At 41.8% G+C, this 24,856-nt stretch overlaps 1 protein-coding gene across 3 annotated transcripts in view; it reads left to right on the top strand.

The window, feature by feature from the left end:
- The window catches only part of ZNF143 (zinc finger protein 143), an 84,258-nt gene extending 80,577 nt beyond the window's left edge, over positions 1 to 3,681 (top strand). For all 3 annotated transcript variants that reach the window (XM_032788121.2, XM_032788124.2, XM_075065172.1), the window contains one exon: positions 2,839 to 3,681. In XM_032788121.2, the coding sequence (XP_032644012.1) occupies positions 2,839 to 2,922 (84 nt within the window). In that variant the 3' untranslated portion in view covers positions 2,923 to 3,681. The remainder of the gene's footprint in view (positions 1 to 2,838) is intronic.
- The last annotated feature ends 21,175 nt before the right edge of the window (positions 3,682 to 24,856 follow it).

Raw genomic sequence — 24,856 nt, forward strand, 5'->3', positions numbered from 1 at the left:
GCATCCTGGTGGTGCAGCCACAATCCCCTGTCGTGATTGTTAAGTGGTCATCTTCTGCCAGTTGCTCACCTGATGACGTCGTTTACCTTACACATAAATGCCGTTTTCATTGTCTTTGATCTCACCTTGGTTAATTTACATTGGAGACATTGTCAAGCTGGGTGAAACAACATTCCTTTGTCTAAGATGGTCTGGGCTCAGGCACTACCTACCTACCAAACACATTTTAGGAACAAATTTCTTGCACACATCTATAATTCTTTATACACTGCCAGTATGTACATCACACAATAATATTGAGGACCAGCATGTGACCAGTTTACATATGACATCATCTTACATGGTAACTTTTAGATACAAGTTATGGTAACAGTGAGTTGGGGGCAATGAGTGTGTCAGGCCTGATAAGAGCTATGGTCTGGTGTGCCCTCTGCCAATCTGAGTATTTAAGAGGCTCCTTGGGTCACAATCGGTAACTCTTCATAAGTGTTTTGACTATTCAAAACTATACATATTTGATAAAGCTAACAGAGAGAGATTAAAAGCTTCCAAACTCAGAAGGTGACACACCCATGAGAACTATATTCTGTGTTCTCGGATGCATACATCTTAGAGCTCTTATTACAGGTTATTTCCGTTGGAGGTCTGAGTATGAGAGGATGTCATTGTCACTTTGGTTTATGAGGAAAGGAACACAGTTTGAATGGTAATGAATTACAGAGCCTTTCAGTTCTAAGACATTGGTTCTAATTTTGCCAAAATTGGGTTCTGTGTGAGGGCATTTCAGTGGTCCCTCTGAAATTAGTTATACAAATAACAAAAAGTAATAGTGTAATTAGCCCATCTTGGCACCATCAGCAGAGCATCCGCTGATTGAATGGGCAAGGAAAACAAATGGTCCTTTCACTCACAGAAGTTATCACTCTGGGTCAGAATTGAAGTACACTGGCAAATCAGTCTAGGAAAGCCTGTTTAATTAACATGAGACTGACATTTCCAGTAATACTAGTTAGACCGAACTAGTTTAAATTCAAGGTGTAATAACCCCGCAAAAAAGGAATATAAAATAGGATTTGTATGTTTAAATTCCCACATACTAGGCTGAAGATGTATCCCCATAAAATATGTCTCATATACTGTAAATTAGTTTTGAAAAATTACTCTTAAATATTTAATGGAGAATAATAATACTATGATCTTCTAAATTTTGTTAATTTTCTTATTTCTAGAACTGGCAAGGCATATGGAAAGCAGGATTAACTGAACACTTTCATACTTGAAAATGTATTACTTCTTTCTACACAGAAACTTGAAACAATGCCCAGGCTTACTGATTTCCTTAACTGCTTATCAAGAACATTAAAGTGCATAAGCAGTCTGCCAGTGTCTCTTAGCAACATAGCCTATCAGATATTCCAAACTGCCAGTATTTGGGATACAGTGAAAATCACTCTCAGTGCCAATGTTTACTGGATGGAATAAATATTCTGAATCTGCAATATTCAAAAGTTAGTTCGGATTCAGGAGTGTGTTCATTTTTCAGCTCACACCAGGTAACAAACTGACCATGTGCTGACAGAGAAAAAGAAAATGTATCACATTGTGAGGCAAAAGTGTCAGATTTGCAGGCTTCTAATAGTATTTATTTACTAGCCTTTTTATAGGCAAATCCATTTATTTCTTCTTTTGTATCATGTTCTTTCTGAACGTCTTACTTTCACTAATTTCATAGCCTTTATCAGTACTACATAATTTCTGATAGTCTTTAGATGCAGAGGAAAATCTATATTAATAAAAGTTTCAAATATATATCAAAATACCAAAGAGAGAAAATTCTGTAGTTACCACTTAAGAACAATTCCTCCACCATCCCCCTATACTAATAAATGTGTTCCATTGATTTCTAAATATTAATGAGGGCAGTAGAATGATACATGCCTGGGGTGAAATCCTGGTCCTGTTGGAGTCAACGGCAAAGCTCTCATTGACTGCAGTATGTCTAGAATTCCCATCTGGTTATGATAAAAACCACATTTACTTGGACTAGGAAACTATCCTCCGAGATCTAGTCATCTGTCATGTAGTCTGTTTTGACTCTTTACTTTGTCTTCACCCTCTCTGCAACTTGGTAATGGCTAATAGGCAGGTTAGTACAAGATTACTTTTACTTTTTCAGTAAAGTTCACTGATTTAGAATACTTCGAGAACCATTTCCAACAACAAAAAAATCAGAGTTTGATGGAATGGTGATACTGAAGGTCCTGTAGCTGGTGCCACAAGAGTCTTCTTTTTTAAAACTGCTGCAGTGTTGAGCACTGTCATCAGTATTTTCCAACTTTTCAATGTCATCAACTTGAATTTTGCCACTTGTATAAAAAAAAAAGATGCCATTTTTCTCAAAGTCTTGTTTATATGCTGAAAACTTAAAGAAAACTAAGTATTATGCATTTTGGCTTGTGAGTATTAATAGGCCATTATTTAGCACCTGCCTTGCTTGCTGAAAACCTTATCTTAGCAGTTTCTTTTAATATCTGCAAAGTTGAAAGATTATCTCTAAAGCATATGGTGAAATTTGTTTGCAGTGCACCAAGACTCTGAAGGCCATTCGGCAAACTGAGCTTAATTCCTCAGGTGTATTTTCATTTTGATAACTGATTAGATAACTGCTAGTACATATTATTCAGAAAAATCTGACAATACTGGCTATCACATTTACTGCAGAAAGGAGGATTGACTGGTGTAGTTTTTGCTTTTCCCCCTTTCTCTCATAAGAAAACAGTGATCTATCTTATGCAACGATTTTGCTCAATTTATGTTTTTCACATACCATTGTTTCAGCTTGGAGAGCAGCAGTCTTTGGAAGAAGCCATCAGAATAGCCTCCAGAATACAACAGGGTGAAACACCAGGGATTGATGATTAACTTCTAATACTGCTACAAGAACAATAGAGCAAATTATATTTTATTTTCAGTCAACAAAGGTCCATGCCAGCTGCAATCCATAAAAACTTTGATGTTTTCCTGCTCATTCATACAATGTACACATTTTATGCAAGAGCGAAGAACATTTTAAAACGCGCATAACTTTTGTGTATATGACCCATGGAATAGACCAGCACAATCTTCTCAACGCATTGTATATCAAGGAATGTGAAATTAGGATTACACAGTAAATTTCCTCATTATCCTTTCATCAGATTTCAACCAGTCTACAAAAAAACAAAAGCTGATGTAGAAATATTGGAATGATTTTTTAATATAATGTGCAGAATAATGAAGGCATTATTGAAGATTTCAAATGTTTAAAACATTATACCAAATCATTTCAGGAACTCTTACAGGTAATAAAGAAAGTAAAGCATTTTTAATTGTCTCCCATAAATAGAAGAATCTTGGAGTTGAGCCTACTGTAAATCTTTGCATTTTGATTTGCATTTCATACAGATTTGAAGATTCTTCTTATTTAGATTCCCTGCCCAGCTCATTCATTGTAAATACAGACTGTTAATGCTGGAAGATGCTAATTATATTATCTTAAAAATGGATTATGTACAAAAGAGAAACTTTGGTTGTTCAATATTAAAGGAAGTAAATCTAATTATTCTGTTTCTTTACATATTTTACTTAATCTTAATGTTATCTTCAAATTATGATGCAATAAAGGATAACAAGTTTATAATATCTAGATAGTATGATACTGTGGAGTGAAGTACTGTCTTACTTTTTAATGAGACTGAAGTGCAAATTATTTATTTACTGCTGTGTATAAATTGTTCCAAAGTGAGTTTATCATGAATTTTATTCTGTGGTATACTAATTTTGACCAGCAGCTACCATAGTGTATTAAAGATTTAGTATACATTTTTAATTTTAAAAAATTCCGAAACACTACAAGAGAGATTATGATGGCAGGTTAGCTAACACATTCTACCAAAAATGTAAACACTCACCATAACAAAACATTTTTTTTAATTTTGAAATGTTTGTTATAATATAGAGACAAGCATTTACAGTCTGATTGTTTAAAGGTGCTGAGCACCTGCAGCTCCTCATGATTTACATGGGATTTATGGATGCTCAGAACTTCAGAAAATCAGGCCAGAAGTCACTAGAAATATAGGTTTAATTCCTGGTATTGTAAGTGCACCGCTATTCATCATACATCATTCTATAAAGAGGATTCATTGTAATTGCATATGAAAGAGATAGTAAAAGGAACCTTTAAACTTTTTATATACCAAAAAGTGCCTTTGATTTAGTCTGGTTAGTAGACTTGCTGAAAAAGAACATTTGTCTTAAGATAAGAATTTATGCTTGTTTTAGATTAATATTCTCTTCAAAGAGACGGTCATATGAGGTTCTAAGTGCCCTCAACTCTCATCTCATAGAAGGCAGTCAGCACTTGCAGGATAAAGCTGTAAAGGAATAGTCAGTCCCTAGTAAGTATTGTGACAAAAAATTTACATAAAAATCTTGTGCCTCATTATTCACTCTGGCATTTGACTTCAAAGAACCCAGGTGCAAATAATCAAATCAGTGATTAATTAATGTTGTTCTGGGTTACTGATTCCAAACTGGTTGTATCTCCATTAATTTATTTTATTTATTTTTTTCAGGTTGCTCATAGAATCATAGATTATTAGGGTTGGAAAGGACCTCAGGAGATCATCTAGTCCAACCCCCTGCTCAAAGCAGGATACATATGACCAAAACCACTTGTAATGAACAAGTACTGTAATATGGAGTAGGTTTGGGAATACATGAATATTCTCATTGATCTAGCATATCCTTGAGATTAGGGCGAAATTCTTGAAAGTGCCTATTGACTTTTAATGGGATTTAGGCACTTAAATCACTGAGCTGATTCTGAAAATTTTATTCCCAGTCTTCCCTCTGTGTAGCTCCTATTATCACACAGAAGTAAATATTATCTGGCATGGAGGGATAAACTCCCTGCCAGCTAGGCTAGTTTCTCACAAGCATTTAAAAATTGTCCCTTTATACAAAAATTAAAGATATGGCATTTGGCATAAAATCCCAGAGTTGTGGGGTTTTTTTGTTCTTTTTTTTGCAAAAAGAACAGGAGTACTTGTGGCACCATCTTTCTGAAGAAGTAAGAGGACTGGGACAGGAATAGCTTCATCTCTATTTTCTGTACATTATCTACAACCCAAATTTGATTACTATTTTCCTATTTCTACTATTCAGTCTGTTGCACAGCCTCTTAAACTATCGCTATTCAGAAGACTGTTTAAAGTATTATCCTTTAAGAAATCCCTCTTATACGTCATAGGAAGTATCTTCATAGCTTTTATGAACCTAGGTGTGCTTTGTTTGTTACCAGTTATTTAAAAAAAAATCTCAGTTCAGTGTACAGAATAAACTGGAGATGGAAAGAGGTAGGCTACCTATACAAGTCAGAGAGGGAAGGAGAAATGGTGTTTACATACATTTTACATACGAGGCCTGCGTGGGAATCAAGTCTGCATGTGTAATGGAATGATGATCAGTTCATAGTGAAGAGATTAATGTTCTTTTAATCTCGGCTTGTACTCTAAGGGTACGTCTACACTACCCGCCGGGTAGCGATAGATCTATCGAGGATTGATTTATCACATGTAGTATAGACACGATAAATCAATCCCCGATCGCTCTCCTGTCGACTGCTGAACTCCAGCTCGGCGACAGGTGGAAGCAAAGTTGACGGGGGAGCCTCGGCCGTTGATCCCGCGCCGCGAGGACGTGAAGTAAGTAATTCTAAGTCGATCTAAGATGCATCGACTTCAGCTACACTATTCTCGTAGCTGAAGTTGCGTATCTTAGATTGATTGCCCCCTAGTGTAGACCAGGCCTAAGAGCCAGAAGAATGTTTTTGGTGAGCTATCTTTAATAGGAGAAGATATCAGATGATGATGGAATTGGAAGATTCTTTGGTGTGAGACAGATCAGATATGGAACTGGGTTGCTGGAGGGAGGGATTGGCAAGAAGAAATTCAGTAAGAGAGTCTGAATTGCAGCTGGAGCAGTGAGAAGGAATGAGGCATGTGGGAATGAGGAAATCAGATGGGAGGTAGGAATGGCATTTTAAAATTGGGCAGTTAGGAGTAGGAATATCTTACCTGTCCCTTATGTCTTATACCCTTTCGTTGGAGGTACCTTCCTCCTCATAGTGAAGTGAACTCTTTAGTACAAGCCAAGGACAGGGATACAGTTTATGAATGGCTCCCCCCACAAACAAAATAACTTACTGTACAATTCACTCCCCAACAATCACCCCTATTATCTAAGTATTCCCTATACATTGTTTCCTCTCACTTTCAGATTTGAATCCCCATCCCATACAATCAGTTCTGCCCCTACAAAACCAGCTCCTGCCCTAAAATATATTACCTTCCCTGTTCTTCAAAATCAATTTCCCCACCGCCCAATACACAATCACATTTTCTCCTTTGAGATCCCAAGATCCTTTTCATCACATGAGCTTCCCTTCACAGCAGTCTAGCATCCCTTTCCCTTAAGAGCCCTGCTTCCCCAAGATGGGGAAGGTGGTTACTATAGATCCTCCAGCCCTGCTGGCCCAATGGGGCTGGCACTGTACGCATAATAAAGAGTCCCCCTGCCTTGAAGAGGGAACTCAGAAACATACATGCATAGGCTGGGGCTGGGCTACCTTCTTTTTGCTCTTATGAGGCCAAGCTTCAGGCCTGGTTACACTCTTGGAAAAGGAGCAATAATCCCTTCTTGCTGCATAGTTATTCTTGGCACCACTGATACTAGAGCTGTTCAGGCACAATTGAAGGAGAAGGGGCAGAGGCAAGGGGAAGAGCTGTTTGGGCATTTGGGAGCTGAGCAACCCCAGGTGGCTCCTGGATCCTCTGAATCCCACTGGGGCCGCAGTGGCTGCTGCAGCTGTCTGTTGCTTCTCTTGTAAGGGTGTGGGGAAAGAAAGGGCTGGGGATATAGTCTATATATTACAAAAGTTTAAAATGGAAATAGTTCACCCTGGAAAGTAGTTTTCCCCATGCCTCACCCCCCAACTGTATTGGAGGGAGCATTTCATTGGCTTAATGGCCCTGTGTTCTTTACTGGCAGACACTCTGATTTGGAGACCTGTAAGGGATGTGAAACACCCTTTAAAGTTCTTTGGAGGCTGCTTGTCAGTCAACATGGAAGAATCCATATCTTCCCCTTTGAGTGCTTGTCCACAGGCACATTTCATTAATGGTGCCCACGTGCCGGAGACGGATGTCTTTTGGCCAGTGAGTGTAGAGGCACTGAGCATGCTCAGTGCTTCCCCACCACATCCTCAAGGACACAGGTGGGATGGATCACTATGTAGCCACTGGTAAGGAAAGGATGAGATTCTTTCTTTAGCACCTGGCAGCTTCAACAGCCATGGAGCTCACTCACGCTGGCCCTGGGATTTGGCCTGTGGGTTACATAGGCTATCATAGCTCAGCCACATAGTACTAGCTCTGAAGCAAGAGAGTTCTCTGATAGAATTGTACCCCAGTTCTATTGTTAGACATTTCCCCAAATGAGTGACAGGACTGAAATATTTTATAAAACTCTACAGCTATTTAAAAAAACTGCAACTCTGAAATATTTCATTGGTTGTTGGGGAAGAGGATACTTGTTATTTACCTGGTTAGGGGATGGGAATCATTACCAGAGAGAAGGTGAGTGGTGGGTTGTACATGACCAGTTTGTTTGGTTCAGATACTACTTTTCAATTGTTGGCATTTAAAAAATGTACTCAGTTTGCCCCTTCACTGTCTTGGAAAAATGTATAAAATAAGTGTATAAACAAAGTGCAGTTAGATAATTATTTGCAATGGGTCTGCCAATGTGTAAAACCTGAGGTCCAATTTAGTACAAATAATAATGAGGTATGGTAATTTTTTGTAACATGGTGATATAATCTCTAGAGGCAGATCTGCAGATGGTGTAAATTGCATAGCTCCATTGACTTCAAAGGAGATATGACAGTTTACACCAGCTGAGGATCTGACTTTAGATTTTAAGGGGAAACTCCCAATAGTACATATGTTTGTTTAGCAGAAGCTGTTCCCAGGTGGATTTATATAGTCGTTAAAAATTTAAAATAGAGTTGTCCTCAGGTTTAAAATCTGATTGCCAGAAAATGATTTACAAAATGTTGACGAATTTTACATTTCCTGCAGTTCCACATAATGTTTAAAGATGGTAGTAAATGTAACAGTGGTCAGTGGGTAATAACCCCTGCTATGTGATAAGGATATCATCTTTCTGTAACTCTGGCCCATGGCATATATCAGTAGCCAGAAAATAAACAGCAGTCTCTAACTAGTACTCTGATGTGTCACACCTTTATTACAGTAAATTATACTGCACTTAAGCAATACAAACAATTATTTCCTCCTGTCGTGTCTGGATTTAAGAATTTATATTACCTTGTTCTTGATTTTGCCAGCAGAGTTCACTTTTTCAAGGGAAAGGAGTATCTGACATTAATGCAATTAGACCTTAAAAATGATAACTGCCTGACACTTAAACTTCAGGAGTATGATATAAGACTTCTTCAACTGAAATGTATATTCAGGGAATACTTTTATTAACCCAATAAGGGTACAAGGATATATCAGCAACATACGTTTCCATAAGCATTTGGTCCTCAATTCTCTGTGTATGTTCCTCTCTAATGAAAATTTGACTCTCTTAAATCCCATTTCAGGTTCTGAAGTGAAAACAGTTTTGTGTATTGATTTGTTTTTGTTCTGTTGAGATTATTTAAGTATTTTGCTCAAAGGAATGATAAAATATTCACAGCTCCACTGGCATAATTGAATACTTTTTACCCTGAGCAAAGCAGTCTTTTTCATCTCTGTCAAAACTATGAGGATTTCACTAATTCCTTTCTTTAAATTCCTCACTGACCTTCTGGCTGATAAGGAATGATTGAGATTTAAGAGTCCATCAAACTTCTCTTATTGGCTACCTAATCTTATTGGTCTGTCTAGGTAATTTTATGATCCTCACATCACCATAGTATTTCAGGCCTTGACTGCACTGGAAAGTTCCTGTGCAGTAAAGCAGCTTTCTGCTCTCTAACTCCCAAGGTGTACGCACTGCCAAGCCACTAGTGTGCAGAAACTGCGCAGTTGCAACACTGTAAAAAAAACCACCCCAAGAGGTATACAGCTTTCTGCACCAGGGGTACAGCGCCGCAGTGCCAGTGTAGACACCTTGGTTGATTACAGCACTGTGATTGGCCTCTGGGAGGTGTCCCACAATGCCTGTTCTCGACACTCTGGTCATCAGTTTGAACTCTACTGCTCTGCCTTCAGGTGACCAACCATCATCCCCATCCTATAAATTCCTTTGGAATTTTGATTGTCCCCTTCCTGTTTGCTCGGTGATGCATGCAGTGGTCTCAGGGCATCTTTCCATGTGACCATGCCTGCTCCACGCACCAGGCAGTCCCCCACTTGGAGCAATGCTGAGCTGCTGGACCTCATCAGCATTTGGGGAGAGGAGGCTGTCTAGTCCCAGCTGCACTCCAGCCATAGGAATTATGATACCTGCAGACAGATTTCACAATACATGACAGAAAGGGGCCATGACCAGGACACACTGCAGTGCAGGGTCACAGTGAAGGAGCTGCGGAACACCTATCACAAGGCACAGGAAGCAAACCGCCACTCCAGTGCTGCACCCACGAGCTGACGGTTCTACAAAGAGCTGGATGCAATACTCGGTGGCGACCCCACCGCCACTATGAAGGCCACTGTGGATACTTTGGTGGCTCACATGCCAGTTGAGAGTGGACCGAGCCAAGAGGAGGAAATCTTGGATGAAGATGTGCTGGGGGAGAGGAGCCCAGAGGCAGAGGATGACTTGGATGTCAGAGATGCATGCAGCCAAGAGCTCTTCTCTACCCCGGAGGAGGCTAGCTAGTCACAGCTGTCAGATTTTGGTGAAGCGCAAACAGGAGAGGAGGCCCCTGGTAAGTGGAATTGATTTTGGGAATCGCTGAAGTGAGTTTTTGGGGGCAGAAAGCAGCCTTGTGTCTGTATGATGTGCGTACCACCACATACCTACTCTGAGTGGTGGAACAGGGTGTTGATTGTCTTCCTTAGTTCACAGGAATCTGCCTCAGAGATCTCCAGGAAACTCTTATGGAGATACTGGGCAATCCACTGCCGTAGGTTCTTTGGCAGAACTGCTTTGTTTCTTGCCCCATTAAGGGTAACTTTCCCGCACCACTCTGCCGTCACTGGGGAGACCATTGCTGCACGCAGGCAAGCCTTGCTTGATTCCCTGCTTACTCTCAGCAGCGAAATATCTTCCATAATGAACACAGCCTGTGGAAAATGTGGGAACAGGAATGATTTTAAGCCCCCTCCCCCCTACAGTGCTGGCTGTCCCCAAAAGCCACATGCACAGTGTACAGTATGGTCCTGGAACACTGATTTCCCCTACTCCTGTGGTGGCTCACCATTTTGGGGGTCTTGTGGCTCATGTGTCCTTGCTTGGGGTCAGCCTGTTAGTGACAAGTGTGTGAATAGTGGCTGTGTTTTAAATCAGTGATCTGTGTATACTTAAGTAGTGCTTCTGTAAAATGTTGCATTTTGGCTTCACAGAGATGATCTTGGGATCCCAGCCTCCCTTTTTGTTATCACTGGCTGAACAGCTGCGCAGAATAAGAAAGCGGCCACGAAGAACTAAGGAGGACTTTCTGCGTGATGTCAAGATGCACTCCGTGTCCAAAAAACAAGAATCAAAGGAGTGACAGGACAGCGAGAAAAGGGACCGAAAGGAGAATGCAGTGTGCTGGAACAAAGCCATGGAGCGGCTCTTAAACATTATGAAGAGCCAAGCGGACATGCTCTAGGCGATACTAACACTGCAAACCGAGCAGCTCTGTACTCGCCCTCCCTCCCATGCAGCCGCTGTTGCAAAACTCTTTCCCATGTTCCTCCCAGACACCGCCAACACAATCTGCCACTGCACTGTACTCCAGAGGAGAAGGTTGGACATAAACAAATCTTTAACCATCCCGGGACTCCACCTCCTTCTGGGACCCTCCCTTCCCCCATGTCCCTCAATGCTGTTGTGTTTTTTTGTCTGTGTGTCTGTCTCTCTCTCCTCTGATTGATTGTTGTTTTTTAATAAAAGAATTGTTTTGGTTTGAAAGCAATCTTTATTCCATTAATTGAAAGCAAACAGAGCCCTGCAAAGCAACAGACGATTTTCTTACGCTTCATAGTGCATCGTCTGCACCAACCACAATCACCTCCTAGCATTACAAGCACTGCACGCCCAAGCATAGCAACAAATGTTAGTGGCTTTCAGCCTCAAATTGCTGTCTCAAGGCATCCCTGATCCATATGGCCCCACACTGCACCCCTCTAATAGCTCTGGTTTCTGGTAGTTCAAATTCAGCCTCCAGGTGCTGAGCCTCAGCAGTCCAGTCCTGTGTGAAGTTTTCACCCTTCACTTCACAAATATTACGGACGTACAGGACGTGGCTATAAGCATAGGAATATTGTCATCAGCCAGGTCCAGCCTCTCATATAAGCAGCACCAGCAGGCCTTTAAATGCACACTCAACAGTCATTCTACACTTGCTCAGCCTGTTGTTAAACCACTCCTTACTGCTGTGAAGATGCCCCAGTTATGGCTTCATAAGCCACTGCATTAAGGGGTATGCGGGGTCTCCCAGGATCACAGTGGGCATTTTGACTTTCCCTACAGTGATCTTCTGGTCTGGGAAGAAAGTCCCTGCTTGCAGCTTCCTGAACAGGCCAGTGTTCCCAAAGATGCGTGCATCATGCACCTTTCCAGACCAGCCTGTGTTAATGTCCGTGAAATGCCCACAGTGATCCACAAACGACTGGAGAACCATTGAGAAATACCCCTTCTGATTAATGTACTCGTGGCTAGGTGGTCTGGTGCCAGAATTGGAATATGTGTGCCATCTATCTCCCCTCCGCAATTAGGTGAGCCCATTTGTGCAAAGCCATCCGCAATGTCACGCACATTGCCAAGAGTCACAGTCTTTTGGAGCAGGATGCAATTAATAGTCCTGCAAACTTCCATCAACACCAGTCCAACAGTCGACTTTCCCACTCCGAACTGGTTAGTTGTGGGAGGGATAGCTCAATGGTTTGAGCATTGGCCTGCTAAACCCAGGGTTGTGAGTTCAATCCTTGAGCGGGCCATTTAGGGAACTGGGGTAAAAATCTGTCTGGGGATTGGTCCTGCTTTGAGCAGGGTGTTGGACTAGATGATTACCTAAGGTCCCTTCCAACCCTGATATTCTATGAATCAGTAGCAGTCTGGAGTAGCCAGCTTCCACAGTGCAACCGCCTACAACAGAGCAGCTCTCATTCTTGCGTCCCTGTGCCGCAAGACTGCAGTGAGCTCATCACACAGTCCCATAAATGTGGCTTTCCTCATCCAAAAGTTCTGCAGCCATTGCTCGTCATCCTAGAAGTGCATGATGATCTGATCCCACCACTCAGTGTTTGTTTCCTGAGCCCAAAAGCGGCATTCCACTGTGGTCAACACCTTTGTGAATATAACAAGCAATCTCATGTTGTAGCTACTATGCATGGCGAGATCAATGTTTCACTCCTCTTGCCTTTGTAGTTTAAGGAATAACTCCACTGCCACTCATGATGTGTTGGTGAGAGCAAGAAGCATATTGGTCAACAGTGTGGGATCCATTCCTGCAGCCTGAAGGGGCAGAGTGTGCAGTACACAAACTGTTTAAAGATGGCTCTAAATGCAGATGGAAGCACAGGGATTGCTGGGATGTGAAGCAATGCATGACGGGGCATTGGGACAGGACCCAGGATACCCTGCAATCCCCTCTGCCTTCCCACCGTTCTTAGTGGGAGAAGAGGAATAGATGTTCTGTAGGATAGCTGCCCAGAGTGCACCGTTGCAAGCACCGCAAGTGTGAACATGCTAATGCATAGGCAGCTGACAGTGTGAACACACAACAGTGGTTTCCCTTCAGTGTTCTCTGAGCAGCACTGTAACTGCTGGCTCTGTGCCGATGTAGACATACCCTAAGTCCTAATGGTCTGTGATACTTGGCTGAGTGGGCTCTTAATATATAGCTGAGTAATTCAAGGCAAGGTCATCTGTCCTAGCCCCTGATGGCCAGAGGCCTATCTGTTCTCCTGTCATGGCAGAATGCTAATATTAAGCTGTTGGAAACTGCACCAGAAATAATGACGTTATAAAATTATTTGTTAGATTTTTCTCCTTTTGCTGTAGAGGTAATTCAGACAGTTAGCCTAGTGGTCAGTATCATATGATTTGAATATATGCTGTGATGCCTCTGAGAAATTGGCCAGTTAAATATGGATTGAGGGGCAGATGGGATTAATTGGCATTTACTTCATGGATAATTATTTTTAAAATGTCAAAATGTATATAAAATGTATATATTTGTATCCCTCTTCCACTCCATTCTTCGTATGTTGCTTGCCTTCTTAGACCCGAATCATGCAAACTCTTACACACTTGAGCAATATGCATCTTTATGGTTATGAATTGTCCCACTAAATTCATTGGGACTACTCACATGTGTAAAGGTACTCACGTGCATAAGTGTTTGCAGGATTAGAAGGGCTAGCTAAGGCCTAGTCTACACACAGTTTTTGTAGTTGGTTCAGTGTGTGTAAGTCCTTCTGAGGAGCATCCTCCTAAACAGAAATAATCTATGCCAGTATAAGCACTTTAATACTGGTGTAACTGCATTTACAACAGGGGAATTGTACTGTGTTAACTATACTGGTATAGTTGAAGTAGTACAACTTTTGTGTGTAGACACTAAACCTAAGATTTTGAGTTCTTTGGAGCAGGGACCATGATTCAGATTCTCAATTTGTGTAAGATGAAGTCAATGGAGCTATGGCAGTTTATACTAGCTGAGGATCTGGGCCCCATGTTTTCCTACTGTTTTTACTATGCCTAATACAATGGATCCATGAGCTCTGTTGCAGCCTCTGGGTACTACTATGAGATAAATAGAAAATATTCAGTAATAAATTATATGATATGACCTTGTGTTGTATGTATTTTGGATTTCATCCTACTACACTTTAGAATTTAAAAATATAATTTGTACTTTCTTTACTATACAGGACATTGATTTTTGTTCCTTGTTTTGAATACTTATGCCCAGAACAGCATGACCCAGAATTCAAGATCTAGAACAGATGGTAAACAGCATGCTAACAAAATTCACAGATATTAAATGGAAAGAATTGCAAATGCCATTCAGGACAGGGACATAATACAAAGGTACTTATGTTAGAAGCATACCCAGAAAATAAAATGAGATTCAGATTAGTAAATCTAAGGAAAAATAATCTGAAGCACAGATATTCAATGGGAAGGAGAAACTTGGAACAGTAATTTTAAAAAGAAAATCTAGAAGTGATGACTAGGAAATAGGGTGAGTTTGCATATGATATGGCAGCCTAAAAGGCTAATGCAGTTCTGAGCTGCGTATGCAGAAGTGTTCTGTCATGAAGGAGGGAGGAAATAGGCCCCTTTTTGGTGTGACTAGACCTATCTGGACTAGTGCATTCCTGTCGGGTCCCCTCCTTAACCAAAAGGTATTGACAAATTGGACGGAGTTCAGAGAATTACAAAAAAGTTACTGGGAAAGGGACTGGCTTGTGAGCAAAGATTAGACGATCTAAGGGCCAAATTTGTAAAGGTATTTAGGCATCTAAAGATGCAGATATGTGCTTGAGGGATTTTCAGCAGTACCTAGGTGTCTAACTCCTATTGATTTAAATGGGAGTTAGGTGCCTAGGGACTTTTGGAAATCCTACTAGACTCCTATTTGTACCTATACCTTTAAAAATCTGGCCTTCAGTCTGTATAGTATGTGTAAGAGATGGCTAAAGGGACAATAATAATATTGAAAACCCCAAGAAGATAGAGGAATTATTTAGGGTTTTACATACACTAAGAAAAATTACTAACAGCTAGTGAAATAATTACTGTGATTGCTTAGATTTGTTTAGGTTGTGTTGGAAAATTGTTTAATAATTTTTAATTACCGACACAAAATGCTAATTTCCATTTTATGTTAAATTGTTATAACCATAATCATTTAAAAAAGGAATAGAACATCTTAACTCTATATTATAGTCACAGTATCTGTTGATGTTAGAGCATTAATTCTTTTCAATTATTCTGACTCATTAACTTTTATCTTGACTTCATCTTGACTCCTCATATGTGTAAGAGTTACAGGATCAGATCTTAAGATGCATAAAGATGATAAATAAAGGCTTTATAAAACTACTAGAAAATCTCAGCCGCCATATAATTATTTTGTACTACAGTACTGAGTAATATTAAGGATTTCTGTGAAAGTTAGAAGCCTTCTCAGCACATTCCAAATGGGTGGAATTCTGTCTGAAGCTGTTTAAGTTTCAACACCAAGAACTTTTGAGTCAGAAGGCCAGATCCTCTGGTTCAAGTGAGTTATGTTTGGTGCAAGACAGAGGGAGAGGTGAGGATTTCTTTAAGCTATCTTAATGGTCGTTTGATTGGGCCAGTACTTGGAATAAATTAGAGCAGTCTGTGATCAAGATCTAGAAAAATAAGAATTTTGCTGCTATTACACAGTGTGTGCTTTTCTGCACAGCTTGTAGGGTTCAGATTTTATCTGAAACATCAGTAATTTAGTCAAGGCTGTGTGGTTATGACAGAATAGTCTATTGCTCAATGAAAACAGGGTCATTGCTTATAGCAATGTGTAAAATGTCAGGCAGCTGTTTAGGTTATGCATCTTAACTTGCTTTTCAAGCATAACCACGATAAAGCATAGCATTTTGTTTTATTTTCTTTCATTACATTAGTCATCAGGGTTGAGAGTTGTCCTGCTTTACTCTATTTGCTTCTGATTCTCACTTGTGCAATTTGGCTCTCCAGCTGTTTGTTTATTTTTCTCACCAGTTTAACCAGTTTTAAGTCCATGTTGGCTGCTGTGGACTGGACACCATCCAAACCTTGGTTGAGCTCCTCTAATTTAGCCATAAGTGGTTTTAGGGACAGTGGCTGATCTTGTAAGTGCAGAAAACCTTGACAAGATGGCACCACATCCACTTCTGTATCAGTTTCCCCCTACAGCACAAACAATTTTTTCACATATTTCCCCTCCCTTTTGGCATTATTAGGGTTCCTCTTCTATACACAGAAAGAAGTAACAAAGTTTTCCCTTTGAGCTTCAAACCTATAATTAAAAGCACGCATTTGTCAGCAAGTCTATGGAGGCTCAGAAATGCATGTTTGGTTATTAAGGCTTCCATGCTCCATATTGTGTACATTTGTTTTATTTTTTAAAATTTATTTAAACTTATATGCAAAAACATAGGCCCTGATCCTGCAAATAGATGCATTGGTGCAAACTCTTACATTACTGGAATCCTGTGAACTTCAGTGGGACACTGCATGAACACAAAGGTCAACACTAGTAGCGTATCTGTTTGCAGGACAGGGGCCTGAGACTGCAAGATCCGCAAGGCCAGAGAGCTCAGTTTATCTGAGGGTAATTTATTTAATTGGGTTCACTGAATTTGGGATCAGTTTGGTCCACTGAGCACAACACAGTGCAAGCTTCCCCAGCAGTGCCTCCAGCTCACAATGATCTCTTCAGGCAATCTCCATGGTTTAGGCCCGTGGTTTTCAAACTGCGGGTTACGACCCGGAATGTAAAGCACTGGGTTGCGGTAGCTCTGGTCAGCACTGCCAACCGGGCAATTAAAAGTCCTGTTGGCGGTGCTGCCTGGCTAAGGCAGGCTAGTCCCTAACTTTCTGACACCATGCTGAGCCCCAGAAGCATCCAGCAGCAGGTCTGGCTCCTTGGTGGCGAGGCCACGGGGCTCTGTGTGCTGACCCTAACCCGAGCACTGGCTCCGCTGGCCAATGGGAGCTGGGGCGGGGGCGGAGACTGTGCCTGCAGGTGAGAGCCACATGGAGCTGCTTGCCTAGGAGCTAGATCTGCTGCTGGCTACTTCTGGGGCGCAGCGCGGTCCGTGGTGCCAGGACAGGCAGGAAGTCTGCCTTAGCACCCCCACTGTGCTGCTGACCAGGAGCTGCCTGAGCCCGTGCCCCAATCCCCTGACCCAGCCCTGAGCTCCCCCCAACCCAGAGCCCCTTCTTGCACCCCAAACCCCTCATCCCTAGCCCCACCCCAGAGCCTGCATCCCCAGCCCAGAGCCCTGATCCCCTCTTGCACTCCAACCGCTTGCCTCAGCCCTGAGCCCCCCCAAACCCAGAGCCTCCTCCTGCACCCCAAATCCCTCATCCCTGGTACCAGCCCAGAGCCCTGACCCCATCCCACACCCCAACCCTCTGCCCCAGACCTGAGCCCCTCCCATACCACAAACCCCTCATCCCTTGCTCCATTGGGTCACAGACATCAACAATTTTCTTCAACTGGGTCACCAGAAAAAAAGTTTGAAAATCACTGGTTTAGGCCATTCACTCTATGGTGCCTTTGCTGAGGCTGTCAACAGGGGTGCAAACTGTTGTAGTAGCTTTTTTGATGTGGAATCTATCCACTAAGGCAAGAGTGTCAAAATGTATTCTGTGGAGATGGCCAAATTCCATTTTTAATTATGATTAATGGGACAAGGTATATAGATTTAGGACTACATAGTCTCCTGAGCCTCACTGGGAGGGGAGGTCTGCACAAAGTACAGAGTGTCTATATATGACTAACATGTAGTAACAAACCTTCCATTATCATTATTTGGTTAGTACATCATTGTCTCTTTCAGCCTCACTCAGTGGAAAAATAAGCTTTCTTTTAGGACTACTGCTATTTTTCCCCTTTATTTATCTTCCTTTCTCACCACTCTTTCCTTTCCCTCTCACTCATCCATATTTTTTTGGGTCTCCCTTCTATTTTTCCTGCAGCAATTTCCAATTATTCACCACATTCCCTCTGCTATTCAGCAATTAAATAGTTAATGCTTACATTAAAGTAAAAATACTTCAATGGGATTAATGGGGCATGAGACCATTTATACCTCTACAAGCTATTATTCCAGACTGCCTGCAGACTCAGGAAGGCAACACTGTATTGGTTACACTTGGGCCAAATTTGGAAGGAGAACGTTGCAACTGTGAGGGCTATAAACTTATTTCTTATTTTAACCAAAAAGTTAAATTCTGCCGAATTTGAAAATGTCACGCAGGTAAGATCTGGTATATGAGCTAGGTGTTTGGCCTCTGCATGAAGATCTGCACTAAACCTCCTCTTTTTTATTCCTCCCTCAAAAAAGAGCCTACATGACTTGCCCTTTCCTTTGGCCCGTGTGAGTCATGATGGTCAGACCTTTTCTGTAAAGTGAATTTGAATATCTTGTTCCAAGTTATTACAGTGTAATTTCAAACCATTTTAACACTATGCAAGAACAGTCTTTGTTGACTGAATAAAGAGTGGGAAAGAAAAATACAAGACTTTTAATTTAACAAAGGTATCATATGGAGAAACAATGCTGTTCTATTCAAGAATGTTGTTGTTTCTTCACGCTGACATCCAAAAATCCAAAGAGCTTGTGTTTTACATCCATTTGATGAACTCTCCTTTGTTTGCAGTTACAGGTTTTTCTGCATTCTCTATGGGGGAAAATCTTTAAGCACAAGATCATGCTTGTGGCCTGAACTGTTACAGTGGATGAACAAACCCATGATCTAGGAAGTATGCAGAGCAGAATTTACTAAGATGTTATTATTTTTATCAATCTTTGTTTTATCCAGTATTGTGATGATTTAAAAGCTGTTTAATCCAATACTGCTAATGGTTTCTTAGCAGTTAATATATATTATCTTTTAAAACCTCCTTTTACTTTGAGAAAGTAACACTAACAGGATGGGAAACTGAAGCAAGGAGAAGTGTGTCGATTTTCAGTGTAATTTTTAATTTGATCAAATGATTCTTAGTGAAACAGAACTTTGGAAAATGGTTACATTTCTCACAATTTACACACACACACAAAACATTCAGTGAAATTAGAAGATGAGATTCTTTGCTTGGTAAAGAAACAAATGAATACGCGATTGCTTTCCAAAGAAATTAATAAAAGCATTCACTGGTCTACAGTCATAAAGGAATGTAAATATGTTGGGTTGGATTCTGGGATCTGGCTGAGGAACATGTGATACAAGTTAGGAGTTGGGGACAGTACATAGGTGGCTGTAAACAACCTTTGAACTCCCCCAGTCTTGGGACCATTAGCATACAATTTGCACCAGTGCCAGCAGCCCCAAAAGGACACTCCAGCAGCCAGGGATCATCAGGTCCCTTATGCCATCTACAGGAGGATGTGGCATAGGAGCTGTAGGCAGGAAGGTAGACTTTTAAACACAAATATGGGCACACAATACCCCTCACATATCAAGAATAGATTAAACTAATGGCCTAATGGAGACAATGTTACTTCACTTCCTAGTACAGGATTTGCCCTTTTAATAGTACTTAAAATATATATATTAACAGGCAATTTTTATTTTGTTGTTGAAAGTTTACCTTCATATTAGCCCAAAGTTTCCATATTCTAAAGATTGTCCTTTGGAGGCTCTCTCTGGTTTGATACCACTTATACTTTGCCTTTTGGTAAATAAAAGGAGGACTTCAGCTCTAAGCACACTAAAGAACATGAGAAGTATGTAAAAGTTTGATATTTTACAGAAGTGTTCCTGTTTATGACTTACAAAAAGAATAATTACCCTCTCATATCCTAGTGGATTTATCTGCTCTGCTGGCAAAGGAGGCCTTGTCTACACACAATTTGTGCACCATTTAACTAAATCAGTTTCTAAAACTATTTAATTAAATTGAAGTGACTCCCTCCCTAATATGGACACACTTAAATTGGTTTAAATATCTTAAATTGGTTGAGTTTATGTCAGTTACAAAATGGCATAAGATGAGCTGCTTTAAGATGCTCTAAAACTGATATAATGGTGCCAGGCACAAAGTTGCACCCATTTACCTAAACGGGTGAAAAAAAATCACCTTTAGTTTGACATGTGCAGCTCTGCATGGGAAAGAAAGAGTCCCACTTCCTGAGTTGGTTGATTGACAAACTGATGCTCCAATGGGAAGCCTCTGTTCTTGGAGTTGGCAGTTACTGGCAGTTGTTTTGGCCCAAAGGGGATAGAGGTTCAGAACATCTCTCGAGAGAAGAAAAAGTAATTGAAGGAAAAGAAGAAACAGAAGAAAGGAGTAAGCACTCCTAGAAAAGAGAAGGAAGAAAGAAGCCATGTACATTGACCAACACTGGTCCTAGGATACACTGGCCTCACCACCGACTTTTGTGGGATCTCAGGCCTCTAAAATCACAGGTGATACTGAATAGAAGAGGAATAGGGGCTCAATGAGAACCTGGATATGGATAGATACATAGCATAGAAGGATAGGTCCTGTTTAGAAAAAAAGAGTTCTTGAGCCTTTGAGATCTGCTGTTGTCCAATCATTTAAAGTCAGGGAATATACTATGTTCTTGGTTTTAAAAAGACACATTTTCTTTATGCTATATTTTGTCACATAGTAAAGGGGAACCTTGGGGACAGAACTGCAGGGTGCAGGCAAAAGGGAAATCTCAGGCTTTTAAATTTTTCATTGTGCATAGGTGCATCCTTGGGGCATTCAAAGGTTGTGCTTGCATATGGTGCCTCCCTGGGCCTGCTGCCTACTGCTGAAGCAGCTTCCTGCAAAGCACCACTCCAGCCAGTAGTAGGTGCTATAGTAAATCTTCCCATCTCCCACTTGCTGGCTGCCTCTGCTGAGGGGGAAGCTGTGGGAAAGGCAGTAATACTTGCTGCACATAGTTTAGAGCTAATCCCCAAGTGTGGCTGCTTATGAAGCTCAGGTCACAGCAAACCAGGAGGGGTTGCAGTAGGAGAGGGGCCTGAGACAGCAAATGGCAGGCAATGTGAGTATGTCAACCCAAAAGTGGGAAGCCAAGCAGGGCAGAGGCAGGAGTCTGATCGGGGGCCTACTGAGGTGAAACTGAAACGGGTGGGACTAGACTACATGAAAGAGAGAGTGCATGGGGAAGGAGGGAGGGAAGCTGGCAGGTCTGTGGTAGAGGTATCTTGCTGTTAGAGCAGTGCTGAAAGTAACTAAAGATGCTCATGTACAGTTGGAGGAACTCACACCCTAAGGGTAAGCGCTTTAATGTGGCTGTGTAGTTGTGGCACCAGCACTGTAAAAAACCCACCTCCGCGAGGGGAGTAGCTCCCAGCACTAGTGCACTGTCTACACTGCCACTTTACAGTGCTGAAACTAGCAAAGCTCAGGGTGGGGAGGGGAGTTCAAACCCTGAAGCAAGAAAGTTGCAGCACTGTAAAGTGCTAGCGTAGACAAGACCTAAGATCTTCCTCAAGCCACCTCACTCTATATCACCAGCTCCTGACCTAGTGAAAGGCAAAAATATTATAATTGGTAAAATAGAAAACTACTTACAAGTAATGTAGTTGAATTCCCCAAGTGCTGAAAAGAGTGGTGGTAAGAGATGTATTTAGGAGAATATTCCTGTGTGCGTGTGAAGAGAGTGCCAAGAGTGACAGTGGCTGTCCCATTTCTGTGAACAGACCCAGTAACGATCATGGCAAGTGTTATCTGACTTTCAAGAACTTGTGAGGTAGTAGAGCCTGCAGACAATCTGGTTCTTGCAGTGGCTGTGGCTCTTGCCTAGGAGATTAAACAGGTGTTTACTTTCCTTTTACAGGGAAGCGAAGAGAAATGGTGGTGGCTTCCAGATGGGGAATTCAGGGCAAAGCCTTCCATTGCTCTCTCTGTTATGTCCCCACTTATATGGCAAAGCTAACAATGGCACCCCCAGTTGGTGTGGCAGAGGGAAGGGGAAACAGGATGAGGACAGTTGTTATAGGAGCCGGCTCCAATGTACCATTGAAATGGCTCATTGAGAGGAAGAGGGTAAAGACAGTATTCAGTTAGGCTTGTAGAAAAATGTTTAAAGTTTATGGTTTTAAGTTAAGGTTTCTGTTACTAGGATCCACTATTGCCTGGAATCATATCAAACAGCAAACAACTGGAGCATCTGGATAAGTACACATTTTAATTTCCCTTTTCTCTGTAGGCTGGATCTGGTGTATTTAATTCATTGTCTCCTAAACTTTTAGAAGCAACTCCTGCCCCATTTTCTCTGGGTGCAGAGGTCCTTCATGCAGCAGAATAGGTTTGATTTTGCTTCTCCAGGGATAAAGAAAGCAGGATTTGGGGATGCCACTCAAGGCGTAAAAAAGCACAGACATTAGTTATAATGGGGGCTGTCTACATGCTATCATGTGGAACTAAATAAGGGCCAGAAGATCTGCTGCTAGATAAATTCTGTATGCTTTTCACTTTACCAGAAGGATGCAGGGGCACTAGGACTGTGACAGCTATTCTAGCCATTAGCATCAGCCACAGAATGACTCTTCAACCCAAAGGACGGGGGTAAGAGATGTGTATTGTCTTGAAAATAAGGAGAAGTTGATGATAGGTCATGGGACATAGACGGAGCCAGCTCTGGATTATTCTAGTTTTCTCTGACTGGGAAAACAAAGTTGGTCAGTGCAGCTTTGCTCAAAAGATTAGTTTTAGTTAATATCATTTGATTAACTGATAAAGGACAGATACTTGATTGCATTATCAGTCCAGCAAGGGCTGATAGAGATGAAGTGGAGGGCCAAAGTCAAAGCGGTCATAGAGAGGTCAGTTTCTGTCAAATGGAATGCAGAGTATATAACATGTTCATGGTGAGGTGATTTTCTAGTTTGAGTAAGAAGTTCTTACCAATTGAGAGCTGCCAGTCAACCAATCAGAATACTGTGCTTGATGTTCTGATGTTCTGAGAGATTTGCAATATTTATAAATCAAAGTAATTTGCATTTCTTTAAATGGTTAAGCTTAAATACTTAAAAATATATATTTATTTTTAAATTGGGCTAAGAGCCACTAGCCCTCCATTATGCATCCTAAAAGAGCAAAACAGGGCACAGGCCTAGCACTTTCCCTCCCTGACAGGCATCCTTAATTCAAAGGTTTACTTATGCTACACGTGAAAATGGGTTGAGTGGCTCTTCTCTATTGCCAAACTCAAACATTCAAAATTCATGAATCAGGTCTCAAATATCATGAGAATAGTTTACAAATCATTCATTTAAAAGGGTGTTTCTTTTTACTGGAAACCATTTTTTTTTACATGAGATTGTTACATCTCACTTGCTCTCAGACTACACTCTAGTTTCACATCTTGTCTCATAGGACCATAAAACTGTTTGAGTATTTGTTTAACAGATTATGTCTATTCCACTTGTACTTAAGCACTCTGTACCATTTTGCACAGCTGAACATCTAGCAATTATTTTTTTTAAATGTGGGGCATTTTGCTATAAAACAATAAACATACTTACTCTGTGCTGAAACTAAAAATAATAATAAAAAAAATCACTTTACTTCTGGACCTGAAATCCCTATCACAAAAGTTAGCAATGTATATATCAACCAAATACACTTATCTTGGGCATAGGGTGACCAGATGTCCTGATTTTATAAAGACAGTCCAGATTTTTAGGTCTTTTTCTTGTATAGGCTCCTATTACCTCCCCACCTCATCCTCATTTTTCACATTTGCTGTCTGGTCACCCTACTTGGGAACTGCTATATTGGAATTGTTGATTTCGAGTGTTAGTAGAAAAGATGATCTAGCGTCATTGTTCCATTCCTTCTGGTAGTAACAGATTTCCCAAGCTAAGAGAAGCATTTTTAAAAAAAATCTGCTTAGATTTGAGCTTCTCAACCCTGCCAGTCTTTACAAGCAGTCTTGTAGTGATAGACTTTAAACAAAGAATAAATACACTTTGTTCTTAAAGCGGCAGAGATGAGACTCCCCGCCGCTAACGGCTATCAGCAAAGTTGTAATTTACTTTGGGGGTGGGTGGGTGGTGTCAGACTTCGACTTACGATCGTGACACATGCGCACAGAGCTGAAAAGCTCACTTGGGAGCGATCGCTAGAAAAGGGGAGTGAACGCTCGATTTTTTTGTTTACCCTCCTCTCGTGAGAGACATGCAGGTTTGGCTGGCTGAAGGCGACACCACTAAAGGTGTGCGCATCACCCATCCTCCTTGCAAATGCGACAGGCTTAACTCGCTGCAGTGCAAACGGATTCCTTTAAATAGGGCGCCGGTGAGGAGAGCACAGCACAGCCTCCGCTTACAGTGGCACCACCGCAATGAAGTGCGTGTGCTGCGGGCTTAGAGCGTGAAGGCGGTCTGCCGCGGCTGTGCCCCGCCTCCCGCGCGAGAGCAGAGCTGCTTTCCTCTCCCCGCGTGCTACGTGTTGTTCAGTTAAAGGGACAGTTCCCGCTTGAAGCGCGGGGTTATGAGCTGGAGAACTAGCGCAGTACCCCAGCGGCGCTGGAGGAGCACGGCGGCCTGCGCTGCCACCCTGCGCTCCCGCCCCCGGCAGCAAGCCCCTCTCCGTCTTTCCTACAGCCCGTCCCTCTCTTCTCCCGCAGCGGCCGAGCGGGGATGACGTGGTCGGAAGAGCAGCTCTGGTGACTCGGTCCGGGTCAGACCGCTGTTCACTCTACCCCACAGCCATCCCCGCCTCCAGCTCTGGCTACCGCCTGGGGCGCCTCTGTGCGCGCGCAGCCGGCCACCAGCCTCCCTCGTCCCCACCCCACACACCCAACGGAAGGAGACTTCTCCAGCCCCGCCCTTTCCATTTCCCCATTCGCGCCAAACGAACGTATGACGTATTTTCTGCGTGGCCCAGCCTCCGTCTTCCTTGTTTTCAAACTGAGTGGGCGTGCGT

Source organism: Chelonoidis abingdonii, chromosome 4 (assembly GCF_003597395.2).
Source record: "Chelonoidis abingdonii isolate Lonesome George chromosome 4, CheloAbing_2.0, whole genome shotgun sequence".
Classification (NCBI taxonomy): domain Eukaryota; kingdom Metazoa; phylum Chordata; order Testudines; family Testudinidae; genus Chelonoidis; species Chelonoidis abingdonii.